At 34.4% G+C, this 23,828-nt stretch overlaps 1 protein-coding gene across 1 annotated transcript; it reads right to left on the minus strand.

Moving 5' to 3' along the window:
* Window positions 1-704: 704 nt before the first annotated feature.
* Window positions 705-23,828, minus strand: SNRNP48 (small nuclear ribonucleoprotein U11/U12 subunit 48). The gene is made up of 9 exons (XM_006909284.3): window positions 23,630-23,828; window positions 19,952-20,065; window positions 19,644-19,704; window positions 18,746-18,820; window positions 12,092-12,280; window positions 11,553-11,674; window positions 6,028-6,116; window positions 5,534-5,698; window positions 705-3,487 (listed from the first exon to the last, which is right to left on the minus strand). The coding sequence occupies exons 1-9, from the start codon at window positions 23,783-23,785 to the stop codon at window positions 3,439-3,441; spliced, it is 1,020 nt and encodes a 339-aa protein (XP_006909346.1). The 5' UTR covers window positions 23,786-23,828; the 3' UTR covers window positions 705-3,438.

Below are 23,828 nucleotides of genomic sequence, written 5' to 3' on the forward strand. Positions count from 1 at the left end.
TTCTATATAGTAGTTAAGGGTAGGGGCTCTAGTTCCAATCTGTGTTGTATTGTTTGTATATTGGGGAACTAAGCATCTCTACACCTAACTTTCCTCATCTCTACACCTAACATTTATCACCTCCATCATTCAAGAATTATCCAATCACTTTGGTGATTCAAAGATAATCATCATGTATTTTACTTTCATAAAATTTTAAAACCTGGTTGGGGATAGGAGCAGTACATAAGAAGCAGCACATAATTATAATACAAGGGGGAAAAATTTAAAAGAGCATAAACCCTGGAGCAAGACTGCCTGGATTAGAATTCTAACTCCCACTTTCTTTGAGAAGTAGAGCAAGTTACTTAATTCATGACCCTTCATAGTTTCCTCATTTCTAAAATGGTGATAATAGTATTTACACCTCAGAATGTTTTATGAGAATTAAGTTTAATATAAAGAGCTTATCGAAACTACAATAAGATACCATTTCATACCTATTAGGATGGCTATTATCTTAAAAAAAAAAAAAAAAAAACAGGAAAAAAAACAACTGTTGCCAAGGATGTAGAGAAGTTGGATCCCCAGTGCATTGATGATAGTAATGTAAAATATACAAACACTGTGGAAAACAGTATGGCGATTTCTCAAAAAATTAAAGTTATCTTATGACTCAGCAGTTACCCTTCTAGGTATGCACTCACAAGAACTGAAAGCAGAGATTCAGTTTTCTTACACCCATGTTCAAAGCAGCATTATTCACAATAGCCAAAAGGTGGAAACAACACGTGTTCATCCACAGAGCAACAGAGACACAACAGGTGGTATATATATACAATGGAATATTATTTAGCTTTAAAAAAAATTCTGACAAATGCTACAATATGGATGCATCTTGAAAACACTATGGTAAGGGAAATAAGTCAGGCACAAAAGAATATTCTGTAATTTCATTTATATGAGGTACCTAAATTAGTAAAATTCATAGACAGAATGTAGAATGGTGGTTACCAGGGGCTAGGAGGAGTAAATGGAAAGTAGTTCTTTAATGAGTACAGAGTTTCAGTTTGAGATGATGAAAACATTCTGGAGATAGACAGTGATGATGGTTGTACAACAATGTGAATGTACTTAATGCCACTGAACTATACATTTAAAAATGGTAAAATGGTAATTTTTTTTGTATATTTTACAATCAAAAAGAGGTCAAAACAGAGTCTGTCACACAATAGGTACTCAATAAATATTAACTACAAGTGCTTTTGAAAGAGTTTGAAAGGAAAAATTTACAGTCAGATCAGATATTTGGGTGAGAAGATTTCATCTGAGCTAAGACTTGATGAATGTGTAAAATGGACAGCAGTTTATTAATATCACACTTTATGAATAAAAAATAGATGTTAGGTGATGGGTTTGCAAATGCTTTTGTCAAAATTTAAATAATAAATTAACAACTATTATATGCTAGGCATGGGGGTTATATTGATGAAGAAACTCATAATCCAGTGAAAGGGTCCAAAACACACATAGATAAGCATGGAAAATTAATACATTCAAAGATCAAACAAATACCTCTTACCATCTAATTCTACATTTTATTGGACAGTTTGCAGTAGTTGATACTAAAAATTTTGGACTTTAAAGAACTCTAGTTACATTTTAGATCATCTTTTTTCATACTATTCCATTTTCCCCCAATCCCACTACCCGACTTTTTTCAGTTGTTTCTTTTACTAATACCCAGTCTGCCTTTTAATTTTACCCTTTAGTTTCTCCCAGTTAGTAGAATCATTAAAATCATAATGAAAAACAAAATTATAAATTAAGTTATACTATAGAAATTGCTGATAATTCAAAAGCAATAATTTCATATAGCTCAACATTATGGCAACTCCAAAGTCCTTATTTTTAAGATTTTTAAATTTGAATTTTATATATTTAGAAATTAAGCACAATGGCAGTAATAGGACTTCATATTGACAAGTGACCTGTCGATTTCCAACTTATAAGTGCCGTTTTCTATATCTGAAGGATAACAGCCAATCTTTTCTAAATTCAGTCAACTTTTCTATCATCAGTTACATAATGAAATAAGGTTTCATTTCTATTTGGAAGCCATTTTGTAATTTTTAAACTACATTTCAAGATATTCAGACATGAGTGCTTAATATTTAATGCTAAAATTTCAGTGAATGATCTATTGAACAACAGAATACACTACTAGCAACAAAAGGGAATAGACTACTGACACACAACATGAATCAATCTCAAAAATATGTGGAGTAGAAGAAGGCAGAGTGTATATTGTAGTATTTCATTTATATGAATTCTAGAAAAGACATATTTCATCAACAGTAACAAAAAGCAGATCTGTGGCTGCCTACCGCTGGGGACAGAAAAAATGATTGATTGTGGAAAAGAATATAAGGGAACCTTAGTAGGCAAAGGAAATATTCTCTATCTTGACTGAGGTGATAGTTACATAGTTTGTCAAAACTCAATGAAATGTACACTTAAAATGGGCACATGTTATTTTATGTAAACAGTACCTCAATAAAATTCATTTACAGAAAACAAAATGATAGTATATTTTTAAGAGTTCATTTACCAAAAAAAAAAGTATTTTTAATTAACAAGTAAAAGATGAATATCTTATTTTTAAAAAATTAATGTAGTATGGATAAAGCTAAAGTTTCCTTTGGCCAGCCTCTCAAACCTGGTTTCTACCCCTTAAACTCTCCATCTATACTGTCTCCTCCAAATAATCACTGTTGTGAGTTGGTATGGGTTCTTCTGACCTTTAAACATATGTTTACATACATACACAACCACTGAAAACATACAGTATTATTTTGTACAAAGGTATAACTTGAACATATCTTTCTGTAACTTGCTACTTTCACTTAGCATTATGTTTCTGAGATCTACCCATGTTAAAAGTTAGTATCTTTTAAATCCAATATAGCAATTTATTTTATGACTATAGTGTATTTTATTTAGCCAGGCCTTTCCCCTCCTGACTGATATTTAGGTTGTTTTTCCCCATTACAATTCACCAGTGTCGTGGTAAACAATAGTGGCCACAGGGATTACAGATGGTGTTCCAAAGGCACTTTAGCCTTATCTGTAAGGTTTAATTTTTTACAATGAGAATGTATTCATGTATTATTTGTATAATTTAAGTACTGACTTTAAAACTTTTTCTGATACATAAATTATCAGAAAAGAATGAAACAAAATCAGTAATAGGAAGCAATCATCTATTAAAATATAAGGAAGACAAAGTTATAGGGAATATTTGTGTATTCATGGTTTGAGACAAACACTGAAAAATAATGATCTGAGTACTAGATAGGTCATATAAACACATCTCCTACTCAAAGCAATTATAATGAAAATATGAGCATATTGGTTATCATTGCATCAGCATAATTAAATCATGCAAAAACACTTTACTTATACTTTTTGTTTTCTTCTTTTATGACTATGATGTCTTTCCCCATCCCTGAAATGAAAAGGGTAAAGAAGAAACTATCATAAATGATGGACATTTTAAATTTTAATACAAAAGCTTTAAAATAATTCATCGATAACATACTTATATCAGATATAAACCAGAACAAGTTAAACCATGCATTTACAACTGAACTGTGATTTTTTAAGAGTAAATATGGAAAATGCATCATTAAAATTAAGGAATAAACAAAATCGATTTTTTAAAACTGTACTTTTGAGTTCTGCTTTAAAATTAACTTTGAATAAACGTACCTAGTTGATAACCAGAGAATTTATTTCAAAGAAAATACTAAAGTCATAGAAACTTTCTGACACCCTTATCCTGGCTCCTATCTCAATGCCCCATAATTCATTCCATCTCAGGGGGGAATAGCAAAGATTAGCCTATTCAAAACTACTTCCTGCTAAAAAAATTATCCTCTCTAAAAAAATTATCCATGTTTAGATTTTGAGACTACTGTAGTTAAGTAAATAGAAATTGATCAGATGTCAAAAATTAAGTTAAAAAAGCACTAACAAACTAGAAAGTAGAAGAGCACAATTTCTGATAGCTAATCAAGAATTAACTTGTATATAATTATATCATTCATTATATGAAGCAAAAGGAATTACTAAGCAAACATTTCATTTTTATAGGAGAACTAAATCATAGCTAGCTTTAAAAATATGAACTGCATGACAGTATGAGCAAAATTATTAAACTAATAAACCTTATTTATTCCTGACCACTAGGGGACCTAGAAAGAACAAGATATCATTTGAGAGCCTATTGTTAGACAAACACTGTGCAGATAATACCAAATAATACATTGACTGCCCTCAAAGAGCTCACGGTCTAGTAGGGAGAGTAATAATTAAGTTCAATAAAAAGTATGTGCCAGGTAGACTGGTAACAAAATGGAAAAAATAAGCTCTGTTTGAATGAGTGAAAAAAAGCTTTGTGGGAATGACTAAGCTAGGTCTTAAAGGATGAGGAGTTTAATAAGCAGGCTTTTAAAAAACAGGCAGCAGAACATGACGTGGAAAGGCACAAATGTGGCACGGTATGAATGAGAAACTGTAATTTGAGCTAGCTAGAGCATAATATAAGGATAGGTAGGCAGAGGCCCTAACCCTGGAGGTCTTGAGAGCCATTCTAAGCAATGTGAATTTTGCCAATGAAGAGTTTTAAGAGGTGAAAATTCACTCTGGCAATAGCATAGGGATGAACTCATAAGGGACAAGCTTACAAATAGAATAATTAGGAAAACGACCATTATTTTCCACATGGACAGCAATAATCACAGAGGTGTGTATGAGGTATTTTCAGGCAGAACTGACAGCAATTAAGACCAGATGGTAAGGAATAAAAAAGGAATATCTAACATGACTCCTTGATTTCTGACTTAGATAAACAGATGATGGTCATCCACTAACCAGGATAGGAAATGCTGAGGAAAGAGGAGCAGATTGAGAAAAAGAAAGTTCAGTTATAGACCTGATGAACCAGGTAGATGCCCAGTAAGCAGCTGGAATACAGAAATAGACTTCAACTGATTTAAATTCATTACTTTAGTATGAGTTCATATTTCTCAGATATCAAAATTTTATCAGGGATATTAACAAGGGCAAAATTGATATTAAAGTTTGGATCTCCTTTCTGACATTATACATCCTCTATCTGAGGAATTAGCAAAAGAAAAAGACAACAACAAAAAGAGAGAGGAATAGTGGAAGAGAGGAAGGAAGGCGGGAGCAAAAGGCAAACGCTTTTTTAACAGTTATCTTTCTACCTAGACATTACTTTCAAATGCCTTGATTAGAAAACAAGTAATAAAAAAGGAAACCCATATCCAATCAGATATATAGAGAATTGTCACCAGAGCTGTGATTATTTGAACTGAAACAAGATGACTGTTAAGAATGTTCATCAATTATTTATCCGCCTTACCTTAATTTATTGCTACAATCTATTTTTTCACCATGGTCTATAACAGAAGGAACTATTTTTCAAAAGTAAACAATTCAATGTTAGATAACACAGTGTTAGACTTACCTCTCCTTCCTTCTTCTCGAGTCCCAGTTTTTATCTTTATCTTTATTTCTTTTTCGTTTATGTGGGCTCCTACTCCGACCCCTTCTATGTCGTGAACACTCAGCATCCAAATAGCTTCCACCTGACTGCCGTGAATCTACTGAAGCTGATCGCCTTTCTTCATTCCTGAAACCCAGAAAAGAATATTAATGTTACTTTTAACCACTGGTCTCCCATATAGGCCAGACTAAAGTCCAATATTCTATATCAGACCAATGACAGATAACGTCTAAGTAAATATATATAATCTTACATTCCATACAAGAAGGCAATCAAAGAAACATAGCTTTTATAACATCTTTTACAACTCTGGTATAATAATCCTGAGCAATGACAAATGAAAAGCATTCTGATGAGTAATAGTGTGCTACTAATGGCCTTAGAAATGCTAAAATTTAAATGATTACAGGTAACAGATTAAAAAGAGAATATTTTCACCGATAAAAACGACATACTTTTCACCATCATCCTCTGCTTTTTCCTGCTCCTCTTGCCAATGATTACTGAGTTCTTCCATGTGCACATTTATCACATCCCGAATCACCTTAGGAGAGTTAAGCACAGAATTTCAGATAAGAAAGCTGTTCAAAAAATTAAGACTATAAGCTAGGGGGGAAAAAATCACCACTGACAATCAAATATTTATTAAGAGCTATGATACAATGGACTATGGGATGTGTTTAGAAAACAAAAGAGATAACAGTCGAATTGAAATACGGATGGTAGATGAAAATATATTAATGTTAAATCAGCTAAAGTTGATAACTATACTATGACTATGTAAGAAAATAACCCTATTCTTAGGAAATACATACTAAGTATTTAAGGACAAAGAATCATGTCTACAACCCTTAAATAGTTCAGAAAAAAAATTTATGTACAGATAGAAACTGAGAGTAAAAAATGTACAGATAAAGATAGTACAAGTGATCTGTATAAAGGATAGACAGGAGCTCTTTGTACTATTTTTATAGTTTTGCAATTTATTTATATATTTGAATTATTTACAAATAAAACTTTAAAAAAAAAACCGTATAACTAAGTTAAATGACAGACAAAACATGAAACATTATAGTCAATTCACAGATACTTTCCCAATGAGACTATCAATTAATTACCTAAGAACCATTTAAAGGTTTTTTCTTTCCTGTTTATTCTATGGCATCACCAAGCACAGGGCTGGTCACTATTTAGATGAAGCTTACAGATGGTTCCCTCACGCCTAATTAGGAAAGTTTTAAGAAGAAAGGTACAGGAAACAAAGGGCAATCTCAGAGACACATACTATAGGTTCAGGTCTGACTGCGTTTCTCCTCATCTTAAAGAAATTTTCAACAGCTCCTAAAGTAAAATGGAACAATGTCCAAACCCTGTAACAGAGCCTGTGAAGCCTTCCACAATTTTACTACATCACAAAGTAGAAGCTAGCCTTATCTCCCACTTGATAGTTCTTTAAAAGCCCCAAGTTCTAGCCACCCTGGATTACTAACGGGTCTCTGGAAAACTCCTGTACTTTTATTTATTTTTAGGAACACTAGTCCTTTCACCTGGAAAATCTTCATCCACCATTTCCCCTCCTCCACTATATTCTCTTGTGGAAAATCTAAGACAGGTCAAGGTCTAACCCAGGGAGTGGTAACAGTCACACACACCTGAATTCCAATCCCAGCTCTAACACCTCTGGAGTAGCCCTCAATGACTCCCTGACTAGTAGTTCTATTGGAGCTCCATGAAGCCAAATGTCACTGGATGCGGTTTCCACAGGGCCAACCTAGCACAAGTCCATCAAATATGAAAAATTCAATAAAGACATTCTCTTACCCCTATCTCTGCTTCTCCCCTTCTCTCAAATATGATTTTCTCTATGAAGGCTATACCAATCTTACCTTTTTAAAAAATTGCTCCTTCTTCCCACATACTTTGATCTCACTTTATTTTAGCACTTACTACAATCTGTATTTTGAAAGGTCTTTTTCACTTATTAACTACAATAAGCTCCTTAAGGGTGGGGTCTGTGTGCACTTATCTTAAAAGTAAGTAAGTATACTTACTTTTATTTATTGCATAAGTATACTATGTAATAAATTTACTGAAATTTGTCAAAGTTCAGGTTATAGTTCAGAGCAAAGAAAAATTATATAAGATATAAATGAAGTTAGGAATTGATAAAATGTTCAAAAAGCCCTGACCAGAGATATAAATCACTAAAAGATCTGTAAACACTGAAGTAATTTACAGATGAAAGATTATTTGGGATCTGTTTCTAAAATTACCAAGTGTTAGGACAGGGGAGATAGATAGTGAGTGGGGATATAAATAAAACCAGGAGGTTGTATGTTGATAATTGTTGAGGCTGGGTGATGGGTCATACATCACACATCATACGTAATGAACATACAAGTTTATTAGACTATTCCATCCACTTCAGTACATGTTTAAATATTTCCATAATAAATAGTTAACCATAAAATTGTAAAGAACACTAACAGCAACACTTAAATTTGATCATAAGGTTATGAGACTACAGAATAAACAAATGAGGTATTGTACAACCAAGTATTTGAGGGACTATAAGAATCACTAAGGTAGTATGACATGGTCCCAGACCTCTACTGAGAGAGATGTCTAAAGTAGATACTGTAATTATAAAAAGAACAGCATAAAATTAAGTGCTAAGCCATGTGGTACAGAGCATAAATGCGACAAGCCACTGGATGGCTTAGAGTCAACTAGCACTTCATGAAAACAGTGTATATCAAGATTTCCAACAGTGATATTCCTGTTCATGATGGAGGCATAGGAAAACCCTGAACTCACCTCCTCCTATGGATACAACAAATAAACAGCTACAGATGGAACAATTTTCCTCTGAAAAGGATCTGAGAGCTTGATGAACAGTGCCTCCACAACAAAAGATAAAAGAGATGCATTGAGACGGGTAGGAAATGCAGAGACACGGGCTCATCTGAGACCTCACCGCAGGTGTGGTGACCCACAACCAGAAGGGATTCAAAAATAAGAAACTCTCCTTCGAAGAGTGAAGGAATCATGCCCCACATTAGGCACCCCAATTCTTGGATCCAGCACAGGAAAGATAAGCCCCAAAGTGTCTGGTTTTAAAAATCAATAGAGATTAAGTCTGCTAAAACAAAGAACTGTAGGGAATGGACAACTTGTTCTTAAAGGGCGTGTGTACATACCCACTCACCCTGAAATCTAGCACAAAAGCACCAGTTTGAAAAGGCCTAGACCACAAGTGAGGGAGATCTACTTACTAAACTTAAAGCAGTTGCTCACTAGGATTTTCCCCAGGAACATAAGCACTAGCTAGCACCATTTTTGCAACCTCATTCTAACTTGCTAGTGATGAAGCTGGTATATGCCATTTTTGGTGCCCTTCCTCTGGCCTGCCGGCACCAGTAGAGTGATCTGCCCATCCCGTGCTGCAACCAGCCAGGCAAGCACCCACACCCTGTCCAACCCATGCAGTAGGCACACAATAAGACAGACAAGGAAACCGTGCCCCATACCTCCCGCACAACAGCTGCACCACAGCCAGGCTAGATGAGCGCCCCACGACCCACTCATCTCACACCGCAGCTGGCCTTGCCACAGGCTGTGGGTAGACACAGCCCACATAAGGGAAGCACCTTGAGCGCCTGACTCTGGTGGCAAGAGAAGACTGCACTTTTGTACACCACAGATCATCTACTACAAAAACAATTAACAAAATGGCAATAAGTGCATACTTATCAATGATTACTTTAAATGTAAATAGACTAAATTCAGCAATCAAAAGATACAGAGTGGCTGAATGAATAAAACAACAAGACCCATCTATATGTTGCCTATAAAAAAGTCACTTCAAAAGGACACACACACAGACTGAATGTGGAAGAATGGAAAAAGATAATCTCTGTAAATAGAAATGAAAAGAAAGCTGGTGTTGCTATAAAAATATCAGACAAACAGACTTTAAAACAAAGACTGTAATATGACAAAGAAGGGTACTACATAATGCTAAAGGGGTCAATCCAGCAAGAGGATATTACATTTATAAATATATATGCACCCAACATAGGAGCACCGAAATACACAATGCAAATATTAACAGACTTAAAGGGAAAAATTAAAAGCAATAAAATAGTAGGGGACTTACACACTCAACTTTTAGCAATGGATAGATCACCTGGACAAAGAAATCAGTAAGAAACCATTGGCCTTAAATGACACATTAGCCCAGATAGACATAAAGATATATATATAGAGAACATTCCATCCAAAAGCAGAATACACATTCTTCTCAAGTGCACACAGAACATTCTCCAGGTCAGAGCACATGTTAGGCCACAAAACAAGTCTCAATAAACTCAAGAAGACTGAAATCACATCAAGCATCTTTTCTAACCACAATGGTATGAACTTAGAAATCAATCATAAGAAAGTGGAAAACCCCAAAAATGTGGATATTAAACAACATGCTACTGAACAACCAATGGATTAACAAAGAAATCAAAGGAGAAATAAAAAAAAAATACCTAGAGACAAACAAAAACAGAAAAATACCTAGAGACAAACAAAAACAGAAATATGACATATCAAAATCTATGGAATGAAGCAAAAGCATTTCTAAGAGGGAAGTTCACAGCAATACAGGCCCACCTCAAGAAACAAGAAAAATCTCAAATAAACAACTAACTTTACACCTAAAGAAACTAGAAAAAGAAGAACAAGGCCAAAATTAGTAGAAGAAAGGAAATAATAAAGATCAGAGAAGAAACCGATGAAATAAAGACTAAAACAATAGGAAAGATCAATGAAATTAAGGGTTGGTTCTTTGAAAAAATAAAATCAACAAACCTTTAGCTAGACTACCCAAGAAAAACAGAAGGGCTCAAATAAATAAAACACGAAATAAAAGATTACAAGTGATATCACAGAAATACAAAGGATCATAAGAAACTACTATGAACAATTATATACCAACAAATTGGACAACTTAAAGGAAATGGATAAACTCCTAGCATACAATCTTCCAAGACTGAATAATGAAAAAGAAAACCTGAATAGACCAATTACTAGTAAGGAGATTGAGTAAGTAATCAAAAACCTCTCAAGAAATAAAAGTCCAGGACCATGTGGTTTAACAGGTGAATTCTTCCCAGCATTCAGAGATTTAATAACTATCTTTCTCAAACTCTTTTAAAAAACTGAAGAGGAAGGAACTCTTCCAATACATTCTACGAGGCCAGATTATGAAAAGTCTTTGAAATCATAGAGAGAAGTGAGGAATAACGTGGGAATAATTAGGAGTTCAATGAAGAAATTCATATACCAAAAAATTCATTAACTCTATCCACTGAATGACATCTGAAAATAAATCTAGATATATATCAAGAGATTAATGTAATTAATTATATGATTTTATAATATTTTAATTTATAGTACATAAATAATTTATACCATGGTATTTCTTAAATCTAAATATTTAGTAGAGTACATAAAAGCACACTAAAATTTCTGTCCCAAAAAAAAGATAGCTATTTATTGAGTAATTTGTGTCTACATGCATAATCTCAGTTATCTTAACACCCCTGCAGTCTGTATTATTATAAAATGAAAAAAGCTGAATCTTAAAAAGCTCAAATAGCTTGCCCAAGTCAAATAGCCAATGATAAACAGCATAGACAAAACTTAAGCCCGGCTCTGTTTAAAGCCAAAATCCACGCTCTTACCACTTTTTCAAAAGGAGGTATTTTTTAAAGATTATACACTCTTTATGTAAGGTTTTTGTACCCTGAAAAGCCTTTGTCTGGTAAAGGGTGGGTCTGACAGTGATGGAGCAAATACAAAATCAGATATGGCCACCTTGAAGATACAATCTCTGAGGAACTGTGGAATTCCATAGAACAGACTCAGAAAACTACCTAAGGGAAATTTCTGTTCTCGGCAAAGCTCTACAAGATTATGTAAAACTTACCTCAGTATATGATTTCTTGGTTATGTGAACATTCTTAGCTCTATAGGACTGGCGTCTTCTTTTATAATCCCTCACTTCTGCCAGGATTTCAAGGTAAGATTTTGGACTCTTTCGACTATTATCTAATAAATAAAATAAAATTATTATATGCTTAGAAGCTTTTAAATTCTTATAAATTAGCAGGAAGATCACAATCATCCTATATTTCAACATGTTTCAGTGTAGCACACAAAAATATTATAAAAATTCTATGTTTTATAAATGTGCTACGTTATCATTTCTTTTCTCTAGTCATCAGTTGAACATAAGAGTGTTTAGGTACATAGATTCAAGTAACAGCACAGCTGTTAAGTAACATTCTTACAGGAGGAAGCTATGCTTAATGAAAAATTAGAGAGCAAAATTTCATGTACTAAGTAAACACCTTAATATATATATGAATAGCAGGTGATACAAAACTATCCTATTCCAACTCATCTTAACACTCAAAGAACAGAATGACGGTTAAGAAATAAAAAACTAAGATATTCATCTCTAACCTTGATTGACTTTTGCAGCCAAGTCTACAAAGAGATCACTGTCATTTTCAATAATCTGAGAATCAGAGCGCTTTTTCTTTGTCTCCTCAATTACAAAATCATAAAGGGCAAGACGATCAGCTTGGGTTAGATCACAAATAAATCGTTTGTGATTCAGAGGAACTTCAACAGGCAATGAAGAATAAATCCCTAAAGTAAAAATAAAATCACAAGAATAAACAATACATGAAGCACTGTGGACTTAAAATTCTACTATTTATCTTTAAATATGTGCTGTAATACAATATTAACATAATTTTTTCACAATAATCCCTAAATATATAAAGTATCAATCTATATGATAAATGATAAACAATGAGTCTATCCTGAATGCTATACCCACATAAAGGATGTACTGTGGACGTTTTCTATTCTCTCCAACAGTGTTAAGAGAGATCCCATGAAGGCATGCTTAGTAGTAATAACCATGAGACAATTTGCTTCTAAGAAAATCTTTTGGGTAACAATTTTTAAAAGGCTACCCACATTCTAAAAGTAGATATTAACTTCTCATTTATATGCTTTTTCCCATAAAAGCTAAGGGAAAAACTTTTAATAAATATAAACATTATAGTCCCTTTGAAAATGAATTATGGAAATATGAAAAATACAGAAAATGTGTCTTTTTCATCCGAGATATCAAGTTAACTGTTCCATATTCAAAATATATCCCATTTGTGCAATGACTTAGAGCTAGGGACCAAAAAACAATTAAGTAGCAGAAATTCCACACTTCCTCAGAACAGAGAAAGACAGATTAAGACTAAACTTGTTTTAATTTTCTCAAGAGGAAGCATATTGGCTTAACCAAATTAATTGAAAAAAGTTAACAGTGGTGCCCCCACAATGGTTACAGAACTTTCTAAAATCTGCTCGTTAATGAAAAAAAGTAAATACAATACCTTGATATGATGTATTAAACATTGAAGAAAAATTTTGTTTTGAGATTCAAATTTTCTCAAAGAAATAAAAAATTATTGTAACTGTAAATAAAGCAATTTAAAATGATAGTCCCATACTTCATTATTCACTAATGCAAATAAAGAACATTAGCTACTAAAGGAAAGCTTTAATATTTGCTAGGTTACTCTAAAGTAATAACTCTGATTCACAGAACAATGTAAAACCAGTGGCTCTTCCCAGATACTTATATTTGATAAAGTCTAACCTTGTTGACTTCCTAAGAAGGCCTAAAAAAATTTTTTTTCAAACAAAACCATACCATGAACTAAGTATTACAGTACAAAAAAAGAGATGACTTTACATTTGTCTATAAATTAAGAGAATAACTACATTGAATCTGAGTCTGTGGTTTAATAGCTATGGATAACAATACATGGCCATTTGTACTAGTTGACAGGTTTTGAATTAGTGGGGAAGAAGGGTTCCCTTTCAAGTCAATCAATTTTACCCTAATTCTGGTGGACACTAGGAAAAGACCTTTTATGCAGCCAGATCTTAAAACATTTAATTTAAAATAATATAAAAATGAGTTAGCTTTGATAAACTTAATTCCTTTGAATATAGGCTATAAAAGTCTGGGAGAGAAATACAAAGATTAGAAAACATTGTACAGTCATGCGCCACTTAATAATGGAGATATGTTCTGAGAAATGCGTTGTTAGGCAATTTCATCACTGTGTGAATATCACAGAGTGCACTCACACAAACCTAGATGATATAGCCTACTACACACCTAGGCTATATGGTACAGCCTATTGCTCCTAGGCTACATGCCTGTACAGCATGTTATTATACTGAATACTACAGGCAACTGTAACACAATTATGTATTTGCATATCTAAACATACCTAACCCTGGAAAATGTACAGTGAAGATACAGGTAACACAATTATGTATTTGCATATCTAAACATACCTAACCCTGGAAAATGTACAGTGAAGATACAGTATAAAAGATAAAGTGAGGGGGGCAGCATATGGGTTAGTGGGGCAGGGGAAGGACTGTGGAGGAAGGCATGATAGGAGGCAGAGCAGACATAAGAAGGAGGGAGCAAAGAAGGGAGAAAGAGAAGAGAAAGGGAGAAAAAGGGGGAACAGAAGCAGAGATCAAAAAGAAACAGATAAAGCTTGAGACAAGAAATAAAAGGGGGAAGGAGGAGAGAGAATGAGAGAAAGAGGAGAGGGAGGAATGGAACTGGGAGGAAAAAAGAGGTAAAAGAAATGGAGGGAAATGAGTTTGTGTGCAGAAGTGTGTGTGCATGTACATGTTTGTGAAGGGGCAGGCATGGGCTGTGGGGGGAGCTCCTGGGCTCTCCTTTTCTCCATCCACTCTCTTAACTCCTTTACCAACTCCAGGCCCCAGCAAGGGGCAAGGCACAAGGCAGACAGACAACAAGCTGAGCCTCCTTGTCTATTTAAACCACCCAGAGCTAGCAATAAATTCCACATCTTAGCTGGGTCCCGCCTTTTCTTTCACCATCACAAACTTCTGCTTATAATCCATTATAATCTTACAGATCATTATTGTATATTATATGCTGTCTGTTGTAGACAAAACATCATTATGCAGTACATGACTGTATTATAAGCTCCACATAAACCTTTGCCTGTCATTTTTAAACAAAGAAATATAATTTCCTCCTTAAAATATTTTGGAATTTTCTTTATTCATCTTAAATTTCTGTATGGTGAAGACTGATACTTAAATTCCTTGAAATTCAACTAAAATTCCAAATCAAGACTGTATTATTGTGACAGTGATTAAGATAAAGTTTAGAAATTTGAGTGATACTTTTAAAAGGATATCATTTGCAAAAAGGATACTGCATATCTTTAAATAAGGAGTACATTCAGGTTCCTAATTCCTCTTTATACTCACCCCAATTACTGAAAAAGAAAAAGTACAGGAAAAGTTAAACAACAAACTGTATTCAAATCATTCAGAACACAGATATTTGTGACAAAAAAAATGGGTAAACACACTTAAACACATTTACATTTCAATAAAATGTAAATTTTCAAATGCAAGTTTCTATATGATTTAGAGGTACATGTGAATGGGCTGTAATCACACTGATTCTGAGATCTTCTTTCTACTTTTTTGTATAGTAGTTTTTTTTTAATTGTGATAAAATATACATAACATAAAATTGGCCATTTTAACCACTTTAAGTGTATAGTTCATTGGCATTAGCACAATCGCATTGTTGTGCAACCATCTCTTCTATTCACCTCCATAACTTTTCATCACCCCAAACTGAAACTCTTAATCTCCTTTTTAATAACTCTTAATTCTCATTCCTCCTTGTTAAGTCACTCTTACCATCATAGAGCACCTAAACCATATGAGAAACAACACTAAATATTAACAAGAGGCATTGTTTCCAAAATACGAATTCAGAATTTTAGGGAGAATTCACATTGCATCAATTTCCTAACATTAAAGATAAAGAAATTAAAACCCACAGAAGCAAAATGACTTGCCAAATTCTCACAAGTAGTAGGAACAGATTAGCTCTAGAACCACTGTAATCCAGTCTCTTTAGGATTCTTTAGTAAACTGATCTTCAAATTGTGGCCATGACTCAAATACAGTTGACCCTTAAACAATACAGGGGTTAGGGGTATGAACACCAACTTCCCCATGCAGTTGAAAATCCTTGTATAACTTTTGACTCCCTAAAAACTTAGCTACAGTCAGCCCTTGGTATCCATAGGGGATTGGTTCTAGGATCCTCCACGGATACCAAAATCCACAGATGCTCAAGTCCCTTATATAAAATGGTGTAGAACAATGCACGCAGTCAGCCCTCCACATCCCTGGATTCCCAACAGTGGTTTGAAAATTCTGTTTTGGTATCCTCCTGGGATACCAAAATCCATGGATGTGAAACCTATGGATACAGAAGGCCAACTGTATTTAATTTTAAAAATCTTTGTATATGTGGATCTGCACAGTTCAAACCCACGTTGTTCAAAGGTCTACTGTATACATCATAAAAGTATAGCAACTCTAATCTTTAATACGGAAGGAAAAAGATGAACCACTCAATATAAAATGATTGTTTATGAGTGGAATTAATATCTAGGTTATAAAATTAACCAAAGTAATTATATATGAACATAAGTAGATCTAACGGTTGTTTAAGCTTTCACAAAATTAATGGATTAAGAATTCAGTACCTTGAGTTTAGATTTAAGACTGATGAAATAAAAACATAAATATAACCTCATTAAAAAACTTATAATTTAGTAAATAACAAAATATTAATTAAATGGGGAAATGTAAACTTGTTCATGTTAGTCATCTTCCTCCAAAGTAAATACATCAATAAAACAATATTAAAGAGGTCCCGGGGTAAAATATTTTAATATGCCTAAGATATAAGTGAGTCACAAAAAATAATCTTTAAGAAATTGCAGAACTTTATACAAGATTTTTGAAAAAGCTCTAAAAAGGTTATAGATCATATAAAAAGTTATTCTTAACAATTAAATCTTAATTTAAGCTAGTGCAAAGATTCAAAATCAAATAAAAGTTCCTCTTAACTGTTGAAAGTATTCTTTTGTAAAGAACTAAACTCAATGTCCAAATCTGCCTTATTACTCAATTATATAAATAAAAAGCTTAGAACATTTTCTAATGTCTAGAATATTACTCATATATATAAAAAAATTCTCCCCCATTTCATTATCTTAATATTGCTTCCTATACATTAATTTGCTTAGAAATTAAACTGCTTAGACAATAGCAGCTACCAATTACTAGTTAAGGCTAGCGTAGCATTCATATCTCTATTGCTATAAACCACACCACAACATAGTTTTGTATTACAGATAAAGAAGCGAAAACTCAGAAAAGTTGTCATTTGTAAAAGGTGAAGCAGTAGTTTATTTCTTTAAAATAGTCTCACATAAAGTAGAATAAACAATGAACGGTATTAACAGTTACAGTATAGAGAATTGAAGTTTGTGATGTTCTACTTAATCATGATAGACATAATAATGAATATATTTGAGCAACACCTAGAATCCACAAATTTCACTAAATGTGGAGTTTCTGACAGAAAGCAGAATAACTCAGTTCAGAGTTTGTGCCAAAATTCAGAACTTGGTTCTCAACCCAGCTTTGCTATTATCTAGCAAAGGAGTGTTAATTTAATTCACTTGTATGCCTCTATTTCTTTATTAACTATGGAGGAGAAAATACTTGTCCAATCTATCACAAGTCTGTTGTGAGGCATAAAGAAATATATAAAAGAGCTTTGAAAAAAAGGATCTCTCTTAAAATTTAAAAGTATTGAGGGCCTTTAGAACAAATACACCAGAACTTTATTATCTCTATCAGACATATTTTTTTCCCTTATCTGTAAAAAGCAGACACTGGACGAGATGATATCCAAGTTCTCTTTCAACTCTGAAATAAATCCAGTAAATCTATCTAACTAGTTAAGGTCAAATAAAGTCCTTTAACAATTAACCCTTCCAAAGAACATAATTCTCTCCTTTTTAATTGGTTCATTAACTAAACAGGGGAAATGGGTAGAACCAATAATAGGGGCCAAAACAAGGCTTGATTGATCATAGCTCAGCAATCTCTTCAAAAAAGATGAGGATCAAATGTCTCCCTCAAAGAAAAAAACCTGGAATTTAGCACAAAAGTACATAAAAATGGGAGCACCAAAACAGGAATACAAGAAATGTGATTCTGGTTATAGTAAGGAACCAACATAATGTACACTAAGGATAAGAGACTTCGTCCTTCTGAAGCCACAGTGCAACTTAGGGAGAAATCAAACCCAGATATTGGCTGAGAACAATGGGTTAAGACCCTGAACATCAACAAGGTAAAAAACAAATCATAACAATGGGCTGGTGAATATAATTCAACTCGAAAGAAGAGTGAGGGGGGAAAAAGGTAAGATGTCCAGAGAAAGCAACTGTTAGAAGATTTGAAAGACAACTCAGAAATCCTTATAGAAGGAGACAGTCATTTTTAGGCTAGATGTTATATCTAGAGTCAGAAATCTAACTCTATTTATTCGTTTACTTCTGTTTTTGATAGATTAAGTTTTCTTTTAATTTCCTAAAAGCTCATGCTTAAAAATTCTAACCTAGTCTCTGCTGAAGTAATTCCAAGTCAGACACTCCTAACCCAGCTCCAAACCTGGGCATGAAGGGATTCACAAACCCTCTGAAACTGAATGTAAAACTTTTGTGTTTGTGCTTTATTCAGGGGGGCAGCTGTGGAGACTGATCTCTTTTAGCCTTATACTGCATTTCGACATTCTTACATTTAACAATGGGCTAATTCTCAAGAGAAGAAATCTTGGGGTAAGATAGTTGTACTCACTGAGATTTATTTACTAAACAATAATTTTAAAAATTATTATTACAAGGCAATCCCACCTACTAGGTCATTCCAAAGCACAAAGCCCTAACTAAGATAATGCGCTATTGAGGACTCTGGTATATTTGAGCAGAAAATATCTAACAAATGAAGTTGAAACCAGGCATGGCATTCTAATTAAATTAAAACTTAACCTTTCCCATGTAATTGTTTTCACAAGTTTCTTAAAAGTTAGTAACATGTTTTTTTGTGGGAGAAAAACAGTTTGATTCATTAATTAGCTCAAACTATGATGCCACTTACTTTGATTATAACAATCACCATCTTTGCCAACTGTGGTTCTAGCTTGTTTAATTATCTGGAATTGTGAGTCTTTATCTGTCAAAAAAAAAAAAAATCCATAAACACAATATGAATTATCAGTGTCCACAATTAAATTACTAACTGATTTCCAATCCAAGCTCTTTGAGCACATAAACAAACCTTCAAGAATCTTAGAGGAAAAACCCACATCAGTGCCTAGGTAATCCGAATGCAGAATTCTTTCAGATCTGACTAGATCCCAGTAAGTAACCAGGGATCAAGTGGTTCAGAAAACATATTCAGGCATGCAGCAATAGCCACTACAAATTTTAGCAACCAAAAATATCAAATTTCTTGAATCATTGCTAAGTGTCAGGCACTATTCTAGAATACTACATATATCATATCATTTAATCCTCACATAGGAACTATTACCATCATACCCATTTTATGAAGAAATTTAGGCAAAAAAAAAAAAAGAAACAGTTAATTATAATTACTTTGCTGAAAGTCACACATTAGTGACAAAACCAGGAGCTAAAACAAGGCAATCTAATTTCAGAGCCTAAGATTTTAATCTCTTGGAACACATTTCCATCCTCAGTCCTATCTTCAAACTGTGTTGTGTGACCAGGTTTTCGTTATAATCAAGAAGCATCCTACTGTACAAAGCAAGGTTTCATTGCCTATTAATATAAGCTTGGTCTCTAAATATCAGATTACAAAAACTAGTTTCACTGTACATTAATTAATCCTATATTCTCCTAAGGTACAAGATTTCCTTAATCATAAGTAAAAAGTCCATTCTTTTGATAATTCAAAATGAATTATCAATACCTATACAAATATATCTACAGTAAGATATTTTAAAATTATAATCTATTAAGTTAATACTTACTTAAAGTAACTGAAGGTATCCTCGCATTCTCATAGAAAAATTCAGAATCATACATTTTATCCTAAATAGTAAAGAAAAAAAGCTTAGTGTTTTTAAGTATCAGATGATTAACTATTTTAAGATTAGGCATAAACCAACAATAGAGTAGTATCATTTAAATATTTTTGCAATAATGTGTGACATTAGGCAAGTACCATTCCATCCCATAAATGGCTATTATGTCAGAAAACCTTACACTGTATCTTCCAGATATTGTAAATTTATTAATGCATAAATTATATGACATATACATAATAAATATATGGTACCTCTTCTTCTTTGGTGTAGCCCAGTTTCCTCAATCTACATGATACCATGTGCTTCGCTAAAGATGATTTAGGCATGTGATGATTGGAGTCATAAGGGCATATCACAACTTCATCCTATAAAAATCAAACAGAAGCAAAGGAACAAGGTACACAATATTTAAAAATTTAAATAATTAAATGTTTATACTTAAGTGGTATTATCTAGTTATGTCCTCTTCTACATGCCTCTCCCAACCCCGTTTGAGTATATGTGCATATTAAAAAAAAAACAACAACAACAACCTCCCTCAATCTCCCTTCCCCTTATAGCCTCTGCCTTCTCTCCACCCCTTCAAAGCCCAACTCTGAAAGACTGATTCACACTCATGGCCTCAACAGCCTCACCCATCAGTCAGTAGGTCACTAACAACCTTCTTGCTACTATAGCCAAAGCATATGTCACAGTCTTAATAATATTTGAATGCTTAGAATATCATAATACGATTGTCCATTTCCATCATCCTGTTCTTTCTACCTCTCTGGCTCCTTCTACTTGGTCTCCTCTAAAGATCTGTCTTTGTTCTACCTGTCCCCCTTTGTCATTTTTTTTCCCAAAGGCACTTTATACACCTGTGTTACACATATATTTTCTTTTATTTACATTCCAAACACTCAAACCCCACCCCTTTGGCAACCATTAGCTTATTGTCTGTATCTATGGCTACTTCTGTTTATTTATTTTTTGGATTCCACATATAAGTGAAATCATACAGTATTTGTCTTTTTCTGTCTTACTCCACTTAGCATAATACCCTCTAGGTCCATCTATATTGTCGCAAATGGCAAAATTTTCATTCTTTTTTACTACTGAATAATATTCCACTGTGTATGTATACCACTACATGTCCCCCTTTAAATGCTGGTGTTTCATGTATGTCTAACCAGTGGTATTTTGCCATTTGATATAGACTTCAATTTTCATGGCTTCAATTTTCACTACATAGTGATGACTCCCAAAATCTAGATCTTTAGACCTTGTTTCTGTCTTGAATACCTTACACTAAAGACACTAAAATTTCAAAATGACTAAAAATAATTAATTACATTCATGGTCTCCTGACCCGCAAACCTGTTCATCTTGTGTTTTCTTATTTCAGTGAAAGGTCTTACGCAGGAAACTGCCTCTTCTCCCACATCATCCACATCTAATCAATCACCTATCCTTTTTATTACTAAATAACTCAAATTTCTCCACATAAGCCATCCCCACTACCAATTCTTCAATTCAAGATATTATCATCTCTCTCCTAGATTACAACAGACATTGCCAAACTGCTTGCTCTGCTTCCAGTCTTGCTGTCCGTTCCATTCTCTACACTGCAGCTAGTGTGTTCCCAGGTCTGCCACTTACTTACTGACTGTGTGAACTTGGTCAAGGTACTAAACCTTTATTTGCCTCAGTTTCCTCATCTATGAAATGGATACAATAGCAGGATCTCTCTCATAAAGCTATCGTGAAGATTAAATAAGTTATACGTGCATTTATATATCTAAAGCAATTCAAATAGGACCTGATACATAGCAAGTGTTCAATAAATGTAAGCAATTACTTAATTAAAAGGAAAATATATTTAGGATATGCCCAGCTTAAAATACATCCATGCCTCCCCCACTGCCCTCATTAAAAAATATGTATATAGATTATTTTAAATGGCTGACAAAGAGACCTCTAAGATCTGGCCCCTAACTACTATCATTCCCCTCCTTCTCCACATCCTATGCTCTAGCTGTCCTTAACTATAGGTTTACTGATCTGGTCATGTCCTTGTCTCTGGAATTCTACATATGCTGTTGATGTTTCCTTCCTCTGTGCTTCACCTAGCTAAATTCAGCTCACTTTTATTATCAGCTTAGAATTCACTTTATCCAAGAAGTCTCTGCTGTCCCACCACAGCCCACAATAACCTGTACTACAGCAATTCTAACCCACTCTTCACAGACTTTGTCATATTATAATTTTATGGCTGATTTCTGTTTTCATCCTCACTACCACCAGACAGTAAGCTTTATGAGGACAGGAACTGAGACTGCTGTTCACTCAACTTCAGTATTAAAATACTCTAACAAAAAAGTATAGATTCATTAATTATCTGGACTGCACCTAGTCCAGGAGTTATAGATGTCACTTACCAGGATTTTTTTTAAGCCAGTCACTTTCCTGAATATTAGATATTGGTTTTGCAGAAATAAGATGTATACCCATAGCCGACAGTCGGAATTTGGGAATTTTACAAACAAGTTTTAGAGAAACAGCATAGCAATTAAGCACACAGATTCTCAGGAGCCAGAACGCCCAAGTTCAAATCCTTACTGCCATTAGCAGTGTGTCCTTGGACAAATTCGTACCTCTCTGGGTTTGCCTCATCTGCAAAATGTGGCTTAACAGTACTTACTCATAGGGTAAAGATGAGTATTAAATGAGGTAATGTATAGTAAGTGGAATATACAGAGTTGTTAACACAATAAATCCAAATTTACTACAATGCTGAGTAAACACTGGTATGGAAAGGCTTGAACTTAAGTGTTCCTGTATTAACACTTAAATATAGCACTTTGTATACTTCACTCAATGAAATTCACAGCTTCAAATATACCTCTAAACAAAAAAATAGTTTTTTTTAATTCTACTATACTGTTAATACAATAAATATGAACAGTCTGTATATAAATCAAATACACTTCTTTAGTTTTTTTAATTTTCATTTTTCAATTAGTGTTGACATTCAATATTATTTGGTATCAGTTTCAGGTGTACAGAAGACTGGTCAGACATTTATATAATTTACGAAGTTGTCTCCCTGATTAGTCTAGTACTCACTTGGCACTCTACAGAGTTGTTACAATATTATTGACTATATTCCCTATGCTGTACTTCACTTTTAAATGCCTCTGGGGAATCAGTTATGTAATTTAAACCCAAGAGAAATTATTACAGCATAGTAAACCCAGAAAGAATTTAGAGATCATGAATTATCTCACATTGGAACATTTCCCTTTCTCTCACCCTATTAAAAAAAAGTCAGAATTGGTCACTCTAATAGACTAACCTACTTTTTTTTTTTTTCAAAACAATTCTAATATTTTGGAAATCTGGCAGTCACCATCTCTTAGTGGTGTTCGTTTAATAATTCTAGGGTCGGTGCTGTCCTCAGTCAGAAGTGCACGATTTTTAGGCAAACAAAGGTGAACTGAACTCCCAAGCTCTCCTGACACCGAACCTGAGGCAACTGCGGAATCCAAGTGACAGATGACAAAGCAAACCAATACCTGTTAGCATTCTGAGACCCATTCACTTTCTAAATAAACATCAGATCTACCATTACCCCCTCGCCCACAGCATTTTCACATTTTCTTTAAACTCGAAGTTCCGAGGCAGGTGTGAGGCACAAGAGGTGGGTGCCGAGCGCTCCGGGAGGTAGCCTTGCGCGCCCCATCCCGGGACCCGGAGGCGTCATGGGCGTTCCAAGCCGGGTCCCAGGCGCTCACCATGGCTCTGCAGACAAGGTGTATGGGGGGAGGGGGGGGCGGGGGTGCTCCCATTACCTTCCCTCCGCGGCTCCCCGCGCGAATTCCTCCACAGCCAGAGAAGACTGCAGGCTGAAGGCCCCCAAAGGAACCCCGCGCGCCCAAACCCCTTACCTCTGCCGCCTCCTCCTCCCCAGGGTCCAGCCGATCCAGGCTCCAGCCCAAGGACACCGTCACCTCCTCCAGAGTCCGACAGCAGTTCTCCACGAACTCGCTCAGCTCCTCCTGCAGCCGTCGCCGGTCCTCCACCGGAGGAGGATCATCCTCCATGGCCGCGCCGGCCGCGCCACAGAGAAACTGCCGAACTGCCGGC

Source organism: Pteropus alecto, unplaced genomic scaffold (assembly GCF_000325575.1).
Source record: "Pteropus alecto unplaced genomic scaffold, ASM32557v1 scaffold121, whole genome shotgun sequence".
In the NCBI taxonomy this organism is placed as follows: domain Eukaryota; kingdom Metazoa; phylum Chordata; class Mammalia; order Chiroptera; family Pteropodidae; genus Pteropus; species Pteropus alecto.

Coding starts and splice junctions, on each gene's coding strand:
- SNRNP48 (XM_006909284.3), bottom strand. CDS start 23,785: ATGGAGGATGATCCTCCTCCGGTGGAGGACCGGCGACGGCTGCAGGAG. Junction 19,705..19,951: donor GCTACACCAAAGAAGAAGAG/GTACCATATATT, acceptor TTTACTATTTAG/GATAAAATGTATGATTCTGA. Junction 5,699..6,027: donor GCAGAGGATGATGGTGAAAA/GTATGTCGTTTT, acceptor TCTGGGTTTCAG/GAATGAAGAAAGGCGATCAG.